Source organism: Podarcis filfolensis (genome assembly GCF_964270895.1).
Source record: "Podarcis filfolensis genome assembly, chromosome: 15".
In the NCBI taxonomy this organism is placed as follows: domain Eukaryota; kingdom Metazoa; phylum Chordata; class Lepidosauria; order Squamata; family Lacertidae; genus Podarcis; species Podarcis filfolensis.
This window is the reverse complement of record NC_139618.1, coordinates 43094973-43110436: the sequence shown is the minus strand read 5'-3', so window position 1 is coordinate 43110436 and position 15464 is coordinate 43094973. Positions and strand designations below refer to the sequence as shown.

Genomic DNA, 15464 nt, shown 5'->3' with positions numbered 1-15464 from the left:
CAGGGCAAACCCCCCTCTTTCTTTTGCATCAGTTAATATCTTAAATTTTATTCTGGGCTTTTTGCCCTGCCAGACAAATCTAGATATGTCTTTCTGCCACCTCTTTAAACAGTCCATTTTATCCACAATCTGCAATGTTTGAAACAAAAACAACATTCTCGGCAAAACATTCATCTTAATAACAGCAATTCGGCCTAACAAGGAAAGTCTCAAATTTGACCATATTTCTAAATCTTTCTTAACTTCTGTCCAACATTTCTCATAATTGTCTTTAAATAAGTTCACATTCTTAGATGTCAAATTAATCCCCAGGTATTTCACTTTCTTTGCTACCATTAATCCGGTTTCACTATGAAACCTCTCTCTTTCAGCAACTGTTAGATTTTTCTCCAGTACTTTCGTTTTCTGTTTATTCAGCTTAAAACCTGCTACTTGACCAAATACTTGTATTAGCTCTAAAACTCTTTTCGTACTAGTGTCTAGCTCTTGTAAAGTTAATACTAGGTCATCTGCAAACGCTCTCATTTTATATTGTTTAGCTCCGACCTGAATCCTTTTAACCAGCTGGTCCCCTCTGATCATGTTTAGTAAAACCTCCAAGACAGATATAAAAAGTAATGGGGATATTGGGCACCCCTGTCGTGTCCCTTTTTCAATAGCAAATTCTTCAGTAACCACATTATTTACAATTAATTTTGCTTTTTGTTCAGAATAAATTGCACCTATGCCATTCTCAAAACCTTGGCCTACCCCCATCCCTTCAAGATTCTTTTTCATAAAGCTCCAAGAGATATTGTCAAAGGCTTTCTCCGCGTCCACAAATATTAATACTGCCTTAGTATTAATATTGGCTTCTAATAATTCCATAATATCTATTATGTTTCTCACATTGTCAGATAAATGTCTTCCTGGAAGAAAGCCAGCCTGGTCTTTGTGAAGCTCTCCCACCAAAACTCTCTTCAATCTTTTTGCCAAAATGTCTGCAAAAATTTTGTAATTCACATTAAGTAATGATATAGGGCGGTAGTTCTTAATCTGGTTCTTCTCAGTCTCAGATTTTGGTATAAGTGTAATATACGCTTCTTTCCACGATTCGGGTGCCTTCTTCCCCTCTAGAATTTCATTACAGACTTCCTTCAACGGTTGTACCAGCCATTCTTTCAGAGCTTTGTAGTATCTGGAAGTCAATCCATCTGGTCCTGGAGATTTTCCCAATTGCATATTTTGAATGGCTCCCTCTATTTCTTGCTCAGTTATCTTCTGGTTCAAAGTCACTTTGCTTTGTTCAGAAATTTTTTGTAATCCATATTTTTTAAGAAATTCTTCTATCTCTTTCATTCACCGGCCCTTGTGCGTAAAGTCTCCTGAAATAACTCTGAAAACAGTTTCTAATCTCATTTGGTTTATAAATATTCCTTCCTTCAACTTCTAGGCTTGTAACCATATTCAGTTTTTGTCTCTTCTTCAATTGCCATGCCAGAAGTTTCCCACATTTATCTGCCGATTCAAATGTCCTTTGTCTCATTTGTTTTATCTTCCATTCTATCTCCTGATTCATCAGTTCCATGTATTGCCTCTGATAAAACTTAATTTCTCTCAAAATTTCATGTGACTTTGGCTTTGATCTCAGTTTTTTCTCTCCTTCTTTTATCCTTTCCAAAATCTTGTCCTTCTTCTCATTCTGTCTCTTCCTTTTTATAGCATTCTGCTGTATTAAAAATCCTCGCATGACGGCTTTACTTGCATCCCAAATTACTCTTTTCTCCACCTCTGTTCTCAGATTTATCTCAAAGTAATCCTTCACCGCTTTCTGGGCCTTTTTGTACACCTCTTCATCTCTAAATAGGGAGTCATTCATCCTCCATCTGAAGGAGCCAGCTGTTGTTAAGTTCATCTCCATCTTTACAGCATTATGGTCGGAGCAAGTCTTTGGGCAGATTTCCACTTTTTTTATCTTTGGTGCCATTCCACTAGTTACCCAAATTTGGTCAATTCTAGTCCAGGTCATTTTTGCTTCAGAGAAGAAAGTTCCCTCCCTCTCTAGAGGGTTCCTTGTTCTCCAAATGTCAATCAGGTCCATATTGTCTGTCATTTCAAAGAAAGTCTTTGGTAGTCTCCCATCCTTGGAAACCACCTGTCTTTGTGCTTTATCCATGTTTGTAGAGACCACTCCATTCATATCTCCCATCAAAATTACATTGTAATCCAGATAGTCCATTAATGTCTCATGCAATTTCTTGAAAAATTCTGACTTCCCTTCATTTGGAGCATAAATTCCTATTATCAATAATTTTTCTCCTTGAACTTGAATTTCAATTGCCAAATATCTTCCTTGTTCATCTTTAAAAATTAATTTAGGAGCCAACTTTTCCTTTGCATAGATCACCACTCCTCTTTTCTTCACTTTGTCTGATGAAATAAATTCCTGTCCTAATCTTTTGTTAATAAGTAATTTTCGATGTACTCTGGTCACGTGGGTTTCTTGCAAACAAATCAAATCCAATTGTTTTCTTTTTAATATATGAAAAACCTCACGCCTTTTTCTGGGAAGATTCAGTCCATTACAATTCCAACTTAGAAATTGCAGAGACATCTTGTTATTTACTTAATTGTTCCCCCAACTGCTCCAAGCAGTTGTTCTTCTTCTGTTGGTGTTTTAAGCCCGAAAGATAAATTTGAAATATCTGTTACTCCCTTTACATTTGTAGGTTCCACCACTTCCTTCAAAAGGTCCTCCTCGTTCCTTTCCAGAAATTGTTCTTTATCTTGCACTGTTTTTATTTTAATTTTCTTTCCTTTGTAGTTAAAAGACAAGCCTTGTGGAAACTCCCATCTAAATAGTATATTATTCTTTCTCAGCAGAGTGACCAAGTCCTTGTAATGAGCTCTCACTTCCAAAATATATTTAGGGATGTCTTTGTATATCTGCACATAGGAATCTTCAATCTCCAGAGTTCTTTGAAAATGTAAATTTAATATTTTATCCCTCTCCTCCTTAGATCTTAAAGTTATCAAACAGTCCCTTGGACTCTTTCTATTTTGTCTCCTGCCCAGTCTAAAGGCGGTTACTATCTTGAATTCCTCCTCTTTCAAATTTTCCTGCCAAAATTCCAAAAATTCTTTTGTAAGAAAGTCTATCAAATTATCCTTTTCACTTTCTGGAACCAATCTCAGTCTCAAATTCCTATCTTTTCTCTGTAGTTCCAATAAAGACAGGGCCGCCTCGTGCTCATCCAGCTTTTTACAGACTGGTACTAACTTTTCCTGTGTAGTTTCTGCAGAAATTTTTGCCTCCTCAGCAATCTTTCGGGTTACAGCATTTTCTTCAATTAATTTATTTATTGTCTCTGTATTAGATGTGACACTTTTAGTATTTAAATCTAATTTTGTTGACAGTTCTGTCAGCTGTTTAGAGTTCTCTGCTTTGTCAGAGCTTCCAAGGCCTCATTTATTTTGACTAATGCCTGTGTCACTGGCTCCATAGGTAAAGTTGCAACTACGCCTGCTGCAGCTGAACCTGATATTGAGCCCCTTTTCCTCTGTGCAGCTTTACTTTTAGCTCTTGTTGTTATCTCTTCTGCTGGGCCACTCATGTCCCAAGGTCTTTCCCACGGGAATTACTTTCAGATGGAAAGCTCCACCAGCTTGCTCTTTACAGTGCAATTAATAACTGTTTCTCTACAACCCTCTAGAGGGAGCAGTCCAAAGTTCAGAATACAAAGAAACAAGGATTCCCTTCAAAAGTAGCAACAAATTTTCCAATATGTTTCCAACAGTAGAGCTGTCAATTAGTAGCTTCTGCAAAGTCCCAAACTTATAACAAATAAAGTCCTCACTTTATAGTAAATAGGCAAAGCACCAACTTTATAACAAATCTCTAATGGCAGTTCTCAGTCCCGGTGACTTATTTTCCAGGCAGTCCTTCCCAAGGATTTAAAACGGCAGAAAATTCCACTTCTTTACTTCTTTCATGCAGGTAATACAAATTAAATCTTCCCCCCCGGCTCCTGCTTGCTAAGGGGGAGGTTCAAATTCAATGTCCGAGTTAATCAGTTTTAAAATTGTTTCCTGTCAAATTGCAGCTTTGTATTTCGTTGCTTTAGCTGTCATGCAGTCCGGAGAAGGCAGACTTCCTTACTTTTTGCCTTCCCCGTTTTCAGCCGAATTTCAAAGGTTATTTTAAAGTTGTTGTTCAGTCCTACTCACGGGTAATCAAATTGAGTTCCAAATATCAGGAAGGAATCGGCACTCTCCGGCGCTCTCCGTCACTCCACAGGCTGGGTAGCGACTCTCAGCACCGCGCTCACACCCGATGCCGCTCCGGAGCCTTTAAAAAGGCTCCTTTGCAGTAAGGGGGGGCGCTTAAGGTGCCCACCGAGCCTCCGTGTTCACAGGCTTCTGCGCCTGTGATTTTAGGGGTCCCCGCTTCGCTGTAGCGGTCAGACCCAGGCTCGTGGAGCAGTCTCCCTGAGCGGAGCTCAGCGGGAGACCGCCATTGAACACTGGCGCCGACCAGAAGTCTCCTTTAGTTGCCATCTTCAGCATTAAACCTATCAAGATTTTTTAATGTCAGATATTTTGTACTCAATACTTAAAGTACCTTATTGGCCCCAAAATAAGCCACACTATCCCCCCCCCCCATTCTGACAGTGAAAAGTTAAAGTGTGGCTTATATTTGTGACCTTTCCTTTCCCCTGATGCCTTCAGGGAGGCTTGGGAGTGGCTGGTAGGCTGCGAGTCGCACTCCAGGCTGCTCACAAGAGCAGCCTGGGGGCGCGGGGCAACACCGTGCAGCCCACCTGCCACTCCCAACAGCACAGCTCCCCCGCAGAGCAGCCCAGGAGCTGCCGGGGGGGGCGCAAAAGGGAAGGCCATCGACAAAAGGCAAGAGCAGCCCAGTAGCACAGGGCAACGGCTCACACCCCACCTGCTGCTCTAACACCTCCCCTGAGCCGCCAGAAATAAGGGGTAAGGGAGGGGAGGCCACTGGCAAAGCGGCATAGCAGGTGCGGCTTATATTTGGGCCAGTGCAGTACTACCTCTCCCATATGAACCAATCCATACCCTGCAATCACAGTGTGTGGCCCTTCTTTGTGTGTGGCCTCCTTGGGAGGTTTGGAGGGCAGCAACACAAGAATAGGCCTGTTTTAGTGGTGGCTCCTCGCTTGTGACATGCTCTCTCCAGGTAGACTTATCTGGCCCCATCATTACATGCTTTAAGCACTAGGGAAAAATAACTTTCTTTTTGTCAGGCTCTTAATTGACTGGCCTTGAGTGGTTAGAATGTTTTAATCCAACCTTTTAAAAATAGAATCATTTCTTAGGTTTTTATTAATATTTCTCTTTTATGCCAGTATGTGTTTATATATTGCAAGTTGCTTTGGGTTACATTGGTTAAAAAAAGCAACCAACAAGTTTTAATTACCGTATTTTTCGCTCGATAACACGCACCTGACCATAACACGCACATCGTTTTTAGAGGAGGAAAACAAGGGAAAAAACATTCTGAATGAAACAGTGGATGTATCATTTTTGTGCTTCATGCTGTGGCCACAGACATGTGATCTGATGGTGAATTTGGGGTGACCCAATGCAAAAATCCTGAGAATCCCTGTGGATCCATGCTTTGTAACCACGTTTTTGCACCATTGCAGCCCCAGGCAACAGTGGGTGTGTGATTTTTGGGGGGGGGGCAGGCTGTAGCCATGGACATGCTATGTGCTCTGATGGTGAATTTGGGGTGACCCAATGCAAAGATCCTGAGGATCCATGTGGATCCATGCTTTTTAACCACATTTTAAGTGGGGAAGGAAGGAAAAATACAGAATGGACAAGGAGCACGAGAGGGGTGTGCAGAGAAGCAGCTGGCTAAGAATGCAGGAGAGGGGTATAACGGGAGGGAGGAAAGGAAGGCAAAAGTTTTCCCTCTCTCTCTCTCTCTCTCTCTCTCTCTCTCTCCCCTCCTGCATGTTTTCAGCAGCACCGGAGCACAGAGACGACACTCTGCTTGCCTGGAGGGGAGGGGCTTTCCCTGCTCTTTGTTCCGTTTGAGCAAACACAGCAAGGAAACAGAGGAGGGTGGGCAGTAAGACCCTGAGGCAGAATGCAGGAAAGCAGCCACTTCCTCTTTTCAGGTTTCCCTTCTCCGAGACGCGCGATTTGATTTTTGCCTGATTTTTTTTGCCATTTGGCTCCAGGGACCACACATTCGCTCAATAACACGCACAGACATTTCCCCTTCCTTTTTAGGAGAAAAAAATCTGCGTGTTATAGAGGGAAAAATACGGTAATAATAGTCATTTTCACAAATATTACTGCTAATTTTTATATCTGCTCATAAACAATTTATACTTTAATAAGTTCGCAAAATTCAAAGCTGAGAAGTTGAAAGTGCACAAGTTTTTGTATTGAATTTCTGAAATATGACAAATGGTTTTGTCCTAAGTTAGAGCAGAGTGATGCTCACTGTTTCTGGCATGCAGTGAGTCAGCTAGACAAATTCTCTTAATGCAAAACCAACAACTATAATCCATTGAACATGTTTATTCACTGAAAATCATATAACCTTTGATTTCAGTTGGCTTAAGACACCTATGTCCCCTAAAACATGGTTTTGCAAAAAAAGGGGGGGATTTGCCAATGAGACCTCTAAATTCGAAAAAGAACTTCTCCAGGCTAAGAATAAATATATCACAAAGATGTATAACCTCCTTTTAAATAGGGAAGTAAAGGAGAAGGAAGTGAAAGGATCTATGATATGCTGGGCCCAGGATCTAGGATATAATATTTAAATGAATCAATGGGAACAATTGTGGAGAATTCATATTAAATTTACAGTCTGTATCAACTTAAGAGAAAATGTTATATAGATGGCACTTGACACCAGCAAAGTTAGCCAAAATGTATAAAAACAAGTCAGAGTTATGTTGGAGATGCAAGAAAGGAATTGCAACATACATGCATATGTGGTGGGATTGCGAAAAGATTAAATGTTTCTGGGACTCCGTCTATAATGAGTTAAAGAAGCTTCCGGGTTAGCGCCATCGGCGAAATGGCGGAGTTCCTCCGGTTGGAGGAACTGGCTCCATGGAAACTGGGTCTACCCGCCACAGCGAAGGTGGGGACCTGCTAGAAATCCCAGGTGGAAGAAGCCTGGGAACGTGGGGTTCGGCAGAGCACCAGGAGCGCCTCCCCTACTTGCGGGGGACCCCTTTTTGGGACTCTGGAGTGAAGTAGGGTGATCGGCGCGGTGCTGCGAACTGACTGCTATTTTCACGGAGGGAAGCCGCATTGCCATTGCCGGAGAGCGCTGACTTTTTCCTGTCGACAATTGGACTCTAAACAAGTACCCGTGAGTAGAAACGGAAAATTGGATCAAGAAATATCTTAATTTGGCACCGAAGCGGGAAGGTTCAAAACAGGAAGTCCGCCTTCCGCTTTCTGTAAATAGACTGAAGCAAAAATCTTGTAAGCTAATAGCCTGGAAAGTCGCTTTACAAAGGTTGAAATTTCCTTCTTTTATAACCATTAAAACCCCCTTGGAAGCAGGAAAAAAGGGGGGGAAATTAAATTGTTCAAGCCTGCTGGAGAGGGAGTAAAGGAGAATAAGTTTCCACCGTCTCAAACCTGGGAACGGGGTGTCAGAGACAGAAATTATCGGAGACGTCCATTGACTGTGAATGGAATATTTTGACAGATAGTAAGAAAAAAGAGAAACAAATTGATTCCAATGTTGCCTGTAGATATCAGACTACCAGGTTGATGGACTAGATGGAATGGATAGCAAGGACTGACATAACCCGAGACCAGAAAGAAGGGACATTGGATGAAAATTGGAAGACTCTATAAAGAAAAATTTCTATTTTGGGAATTAGTGTAAAATTAATGAATATTAGGGAGAATGTTGGAATGAAATTGTCTGGCTTTAGCAGAAATGATATAAGGATAAATAAGTATTAAGTTTTTTAAGTTTTAAGGTATTTTATGGTAAGATAAGGTTAAGGTATTTTATGGTAAGATAAGGTTAAATAAAGTAAGGTAAATTGAATAACAGAATATGGTGAAAGATGGATAGGATATATAGAGTTAATTAATTGGTTATAAGCTAAAATATAGAAAGGATTTGCTGAAACAATGATTGAAACAGGATACAAGAAGAGGGAGGTGTGAGGAAGTCGGGGAAATAGGCAGATGAAAGATAGGATATGGAATGACTGATTTGTTTTTAACTATTTTTATTTTTCTGTATTTTGTATCTTTTTGTCTTCTTTGTCTTCATTTTTTCCCCTCTTTTTTCTTTTTTTTCCTTTTTCATATTTTTTGTATTTCCTCTGAAATTTTAATAAATATTATTATAAAAAATATATATATAATGAGTTAAAGAAAATGTTTAAAATCCCTTTCACTAAAAGACCCGAGGCATTTTTATTAGGACTCATGACATCAGAAATCAAGAATGAAATTAGACCATTATTCATGTATTCAACAACTGCAGCAAGGATTCTAATAGCAAGAAATTGGAAAAGTGATACCATCCCTTCAAAGATTGAATGGCTAGCCAAATTAATAGAGTATTTACAGCTAGCAAGGAGAACTGGGACAGTGAGAGGAACCTCAACACAAGATGTTAATAAGGAATGGATAATAATTAAGGAATATCTCAAAGGATACTGTGATAATAAATGTTTCCTGGCAAATATGGGATGAGTCTTGTGATATAAGGAAGTGTTAGAAAAAGTTTAAACTAAGATATAGAAAAATATGAATAAGAAACTTGTAAAAATTTTGAATGCAAAATAGTACAATGGGTTTAGTTGGAAGTTTCTTTTCTTTTACTATTTTTTATTCTATATGTAAGTTCTTTTCTTTTTTCTTATAGAATGTTTGTACTGTATGTTTGTTTTGTGTGTATTTGAAGATATTTTCTTGTTTAATAAAGTTTATTAAAACAAAACATGGTTTTGCATATTGGCATGCAGCAGGATGAAGCCAGTAACTTTGAAAAGTGGCATGATAACAGGGATGAAGATTCAACATTTTAAAGGGATTTAGCATCTTCCACAATTGGGTCAAACTTTACTTGTAGAGCATTGTAATAGGACCAGGCCTCATTGAACACCCAAGATTTAGTGAATTTGAGGTAGCATATAGAACATGCTGGGGAAAATGTAAAAATAGCAAAAAAAGCAAAATGTCATGTATTATGAATTGTAGATATTACTTTGGAGATGGCAGATGTGCAGTGTTTGCTGATCATAATTTTAGAAGTAGCAAAATTTATTCATATGTTGGCAGTAATAGTATGTCCAATTTTATAATTGTTATCAAATCTTTACTCATGTTATGTACTGGTACCTTAGCAGTGTTTGGATAAGCCAGATAAAGGCTTGCAGGTAACATGTGTCTAATGGGAAAAGGGTTGTAGTTCAATGGCAGAGCAGCTGTTCTGCATGCAAAAGGTCCTGGGATTTATTTCTGGAATCTCCAGGTAGGGCTGGGAGAGAGCCCTGTCTGAAACCCTGGTGAGCTGCTGCCAGTCACTACCAGATACTGAGGTAGATGGGACCAATGGTCTGACTCATTATAAGACAGTTTTCTGTGCAACTTTGTACAACTGGTATATGTGAGGCACTGCATGCTTTCTGAGTGGGCTTTCAAAGATTCTGGGGGGAATTTTGTAGGTAACTTTGCCATAACAAACAGGCTATTTTTGCTGGAAAATGATCATTTTTTAAAGAAGGCAGTGAAATTAGGTAGAAGGAAATTTGGCTGTGTACATTTTCAGGTGCAGTTTTTTTTTTAAAAAAATCAAACTTCAGTTTGCCACTGGCTACTCAGATGTTGGCAGCGAGTTTTCTGGAGGCTTTTCGGGATTTTGAATCTGAAAATAATAAAAGGTACACTCCAGATTTACTTCTGATATGTCCCTGAATGTACGAGAGGGAATGACCTGATTTAGCTCCTTCTGGATTTTGTAAAAGTATTGCATTAGAGACACTAACGTACCATGGTGCCCTCTGCACAGTCCATGCAGACATTGGGAAGACAGTGCAAAAGATGAAGCAAAGTAATGTGTGTCTTCAAAGGACGGTTTACATTGGGACATAATTTTAAATGGCAGTTGGTTTAATATGTCTGCCTTTATTTTGCATTCATTTACAGCAGCATGGAAATGAACTGTTTGGAAGAGCAAAGCAAGAGAAGGGCTGTGGTTGAGACGTAACTTAAGATTGCCACATCATACATCTTTTGCTGAAAGTACTTTTTAATAAGCAACTTGGAAGCATTGAAAACTGTCATTTGGATATTTTCTTTAAAACTTTTGAAGATCTTCTAGCAGACAAGATACAAAGTCATGACTTAGTGATCTCATCTGTATATATGATCTCATCAATATATTTATTTCTTATGTAGGATGTAAATCTGAAGTGTCAGAGAAGAACAGATGGTGTGGAGGTTAGTGTGACAATTCAGATGACCAAAATTCTGGAGCCCAGTTCAGATCTGTGCATTCCATTTTACAACGTTGTTTTCAGGAGGTAAGTGGCTTTTTAAGCTAGGAATTCTCATCATTCTTTCAGTCCTTGAATTGAATGTGATGCAAAGGTAATGTTATGTACGGGGAAATTGTTATGGTAGTTGACTGGTATCCATACATGAATTGGAAATCCATCTGTCTCAGGAGACAATGGAAGAGTGTACCTTCAGAGGTGAAGTCAAACTGTTGAAGAGTTACAGGGCCTGCTGTGGCTGTAGAGACCAATACTGTAGCAGCTTGTCAAGGGAGGGAGGGACATCCAGCTCTTGCAAGACGGAGTCTGGACGCTGTCAACTGTTGTGTCTGTCACCATGTTTTCCCATGAGTAGTGGTATCTGATCAGTGAGACACAATGATCTCTCCCACCAGCATAGGCAACCTGCAGCACTGGTAACTTACGCCAATCAAGTTGAGCATATATAACTATTAACTACTGCTGCCTGTATTGTTTTTGCTGTGTTAGCAGTGCTAAAGTGACCTCTCCAGGGAAAAAGTTAAAATAAATGACTTGAAACAGTATTTTTCTTGTGATTAAAATAATGATTAATATGCCTTGTCCACTCTGACAACATGTCAACAGTTCAGCCAGCCATATGTTTTACAGCAGAGTATCCCAGTCTGTCAGCACTCTGGGTCAGAGGCCAGTTTTGTGGAATCTCTCTTGGCAACATAGAGAAATAGAATTTGAGGTTCCTAATTTAATATACTGTTGGGATTAGGAAGAACATCTTAATTGTTAGAACAGATCAAGAAGATTGATTTCAACTGTAGCAGTGATTTTCAGTTGTGGATTGGAGTACCAGAAAGTTAGCATTCAACCAAAGGTGAATTTATACATAATATAGCCTGGTCTTAAATGACAGATTACATTTCCCATGGGGAAGGGTACCCTGGTGGGGGACACATCATGCTCCTTCTGGGGTAGTTTGTCCACCTTTGGTCCCCACCTTGTACTTTGCTCTCACCTGTGGCTCCTATAAGTTGTCAGCATGTAACCGCAGCCACACTCCAGGAAGTGGCTTCGACTGACTGGCTAAACCAAGTGAGGGTGGCCAATAGGTCTCAAACCCTCAGTGAGTTAGGGATTTCCCCTGCATGCGAAGACAGACTCTGGCGGATTGAGTGGACGAGACCAATAGTGGGTTCAATGGTTAAGAAGATGGTTTCTGCATGTACTGTAGAGGGAGGTGGCAGGCAGATCAGGCTCGTCAATCTGGGAAGTTACAGATAGGTAGCCGTGTTGGTCTGCCATAGTCAAAACAAAAATTTTTTTTTCCTTCCAGTAGCACCTTAAAGACCAACTAAGTTAGTTCTTGGTATGAGCTTTCGTGTGCATGCACACTTCTTCAGATACACTGAAACAGAAGTTGCCAGATCCTTCTATATAGTGAGAAGGTGGGGAGGGGTATTACTCAGAAGGGTGGTGGGAATTGGTTGTAGTATTATTGTGGGTTAGGATACCCAGAGAGAACTTGCTGCAAGACAGACCCAAAAAAGAAAATAACAGAACACCTCTAGTCATCACATACAGCTCCCAAGTTAAAACAGTACAACGCATCATCGGAGATCTACAACCTCTCCTGGACAATGACAGTTCTCTTTCTCAAGCTCTGGGAGGAAGACCTTTCATTGCCTACAGACAGCCACCCAATCTTAAACAACTCCTAACCCACAATAATACTACAACCAGACGTAACACGGACACTGGCACCAGAGCCTGCAATAAACCCAGATGCCAACTTTGCTGCCACATATACCCGGACAACACCATTACTGGCCCCAACAACATCACACATACCATCTCGAGACTATTTAATTGCTCATCGTCTAACATTGTATATGCCATCAAATGCCAACAGTGTCCCTCAGCTCTCTATATTGGACAAACAGGCCAAACCTTACGCCAAAGAATAAACGGACATAAATCGGACATCAAGAATCACAAGACAGAGAAACCAGTAGGAGAACACTTCAATCTCCCAGGACATTCTATACAAGATCTCAAAGTAGCTGTATTACTACAAAGGAATTTCAGAAATAGACTGGAAAGAGAAGCTGCTGAATTGCAACTCATTACCAAACTTAAAACCATGGAGAGACCTGGTCTGAACAAAGACATTGGATTCTTATCTCATTATACATGACAAAGCCATTTTTCACCTTCTCACCCCTTGCTTTTTCCTGTAAGACCTATTGCAGTCGTTAAGAGTCGTCAACTGGCTCATCCCAGCTATCTGCCAACCACCCATTCCCACCACCCTTCTGAGTAATACCCCTCCCCACCTTCTCACTATATAGAAGGATCTGGCAACTTCTGTTTCAGTGTATCTGAAGAAGTGTGCATGCACACGAAAGCTCATACCAAGAACTAACTTAGTTGGTCTTTAAGGTGCTACTGGAAGGAAAATTTTTTTTTTGTTTCAGTCTGGGAAGGTAACCCATCTAGGACAGCCTTCCTCGACCTCGGCCCTCCAGATGTTTTGAGACTACAATTCCCATCATCCCTGACTATTGGTCCTGCTAGCTAGGGATCATGGGAGTTGTAGGCCAAAATCATCCGGAGGGCCAAGGTTGAGGAAGCCTACATCTAGGAGAAGGAAAAATCTGATCCTAAACTTCCTTGCAGCACATCTTCAGGAGAATCTGGAACGGAGTCCCTAAGATTGTTGGATGGCACCTTGTATGTACGCCTCCTTCCAGCAACTCCTGCAGCCAGGCTGGTGCCAAACGTCTTGCTCTGCTTTCCTTTGGACCCCATCATCAAGGCCGAGAGGCGGGTCTTGTTGTCTGGGCAGCCCAGGACCTCCAGACACACTGCCCAAGCTTCTGTTCCAGGAGGTCACTTAGATGCTGCTAATGCAGTGATTTGACTTCACCTCCGGAGGTGCATTCCATTGTCTCCCACGACAAATGGATGCCAACAACAACAACAGCCTTTTCTATATAATTTTTTGCAATTTACTACTTTGGCTTTCTATTTTAGGGTGATGAGAATTTTAGATATGAAACTTGTTGGGAGGAATTTCTTTGACCCTACCAGTGCTACTGTGCTGCAGCAGTATAGGTTGGTATACTTAAGTGTTTTTCCTGTTTTTTACCTGGGCACCCTATCATTTGTAGTAGCCATAGGAGAATTATTATTATTGTTTGAACTAAACTTTTATCTTGCCTTCCTCCAGCTACTGTACATATTGTAATCCTTAGGGATAAAAGATCTCCCTTGTTTTCCTATAAGGGAGGAAGGTATCCTCAGATGGTTTTCTCCTGTTTGGCAAGGCCATTCAAATCAGACTTGGAAGTGCCTTCGTTTTATGGGAGAGAACCTCCTCCCAGTTCAAGTCATGCCTCACTCCAAGGGACAGGGGGTTGGTAGAGCTTTGCAGAACTCTTCAGTTTGCCTGGCAGCCTTGGCTACACAGCCACAGTGCTAATTCTTCTTCATCTAAGTTGGAGATTTACTAGTCAGGTCTTGGAGAACATGAAAGGCCTTACTCCACTGGTGTAGACATAAGTGAGTATCTTAGGTGTATGGAAGCATTGGTTAAGTCCTGTTTTTCCTGCGCACTAACTTTGCTCAGGAACTTTAGTCTTACATGCTAAAGCATAATTGTTTATTACTATTATTTACTCAGCTTATATACCACCCTTTATTAACACATTTTACGGAGCATCAGTAATAAAGACATAATAAAAAGCATAATAAAAAACAGCATAATAATGAAATAATCTCTCCCCCCCCATCTTTAACAGGGCATAGATTATTTAATGGTTAAAGGCCTGGGTAAGGAGGACTGTTTTTGCCTGGTGCCTAAAGACATGTAATGATAGCGCCAGGTGAGCTTCTCTGGGGAAGAGCATTCCACAAGTGGGGAGCCAGGACAGATAAGGCCCACTCTCCTGCTGCCTCCTTCCGAACCTCTCTGGAAGGAGGAACATAGAGAAGGGCATCAGATGGCAAGCTCAGGGTCTGGCCCGGTTTGAATGGGGAGAGGCAGTTCTTGAGGTCTTGAGCCGTGTAAGGATTTATAGGTCAACACCAGCACCTTGAATTGGGACCGGAAACTAATTGGCAGCCAGTGCAGTGCTGCAGCCCCTTCTACTGTTTTTGCAAGGTTTTTTAGCCACACGTTTGCAGAAATGTTTACAAACAAAAGTACATTTATGGTGGAATGCCCTTTGGCCTTATTCAGGACAGTATTGTTAAAGAGATGGTGAAGATTATTGGACAAAATATTGTCGAAACCTCAAAGGTTGTTTCTTTTCAGTGGCATTGACATGGGTATCCAGTGCAGCTCTAAGTAACCATCCCATCAGCACAAGGATTTATACTTAAACAATGAGATGTTCCTCTCTTTCTTCCCTGCTATGCTCCCTAAATCTGTTTTGGGGTTCTCCTCAACCCTCAGGAGCAGATTTGGGAAAGTGCATGTGGAAATGAGTGGGAAATGTCCCATTGTAGAGTCATAAATCCTTGCATTGATAGGATACTTACTTAGCACTGCATTGGATACAAGACTATTATTATGCATGTGTGTTTGTGTCAGACCCCTCTAATCACTGCCTCATTGGCAGTCCCCCCCCCCATGGAACACCCTCCCATCAGATGTCAAGGAGATAAACAACTACATAACTTTTAGAAGATATCTCAAGGCAGCCCTGTATCAGGAAGGTTTTTTTTTAATGTTTGATGATTTATTATGTTTTTATATGTGCTTGAAGCCACCCAGAGTGGCTGGGGGATAATAGTAATAATAATAATCATCATCATCCTTGGATCCAGTAAGTGTTAAAAGCTGTTCAAGCATTCTGATTCTGGGAAATAGCTATGCTAAATTCCTGGTGTCGTGATGGGGGATTAAGGGGCTCAGTTTGAGACAGCAAATGGGTGAGGCCTTCTCCCTCAACAGGAAAAGCCAGAATTGAGAGC

General features: G+C 40.8%; 1 protein-coding gene across 1 annotated transcript in view; it reads left to right on the top strand.

The window, feature by feature from the left end:
* PIWIL2 (piwi like RNA-mediated gene silencing 2) overlaps positions 1-15464 on the top strand; it is a 64663-nt gene that overhangs the window by 15244 nt on the left and 33955 nt on the right. The window contains exons 8-9 of the mRNA XM_083588416.1: positions 10414-10538; positions 13521-13601. Coding sequence (XP_083444542.1) covers positions 10414-10538; positions 13521-13601 — 206 coding nt within the window. The remainder of the gene's footprint in view (positions 1-10413; positions 10539-13520; positions 13602-15464) is intronic.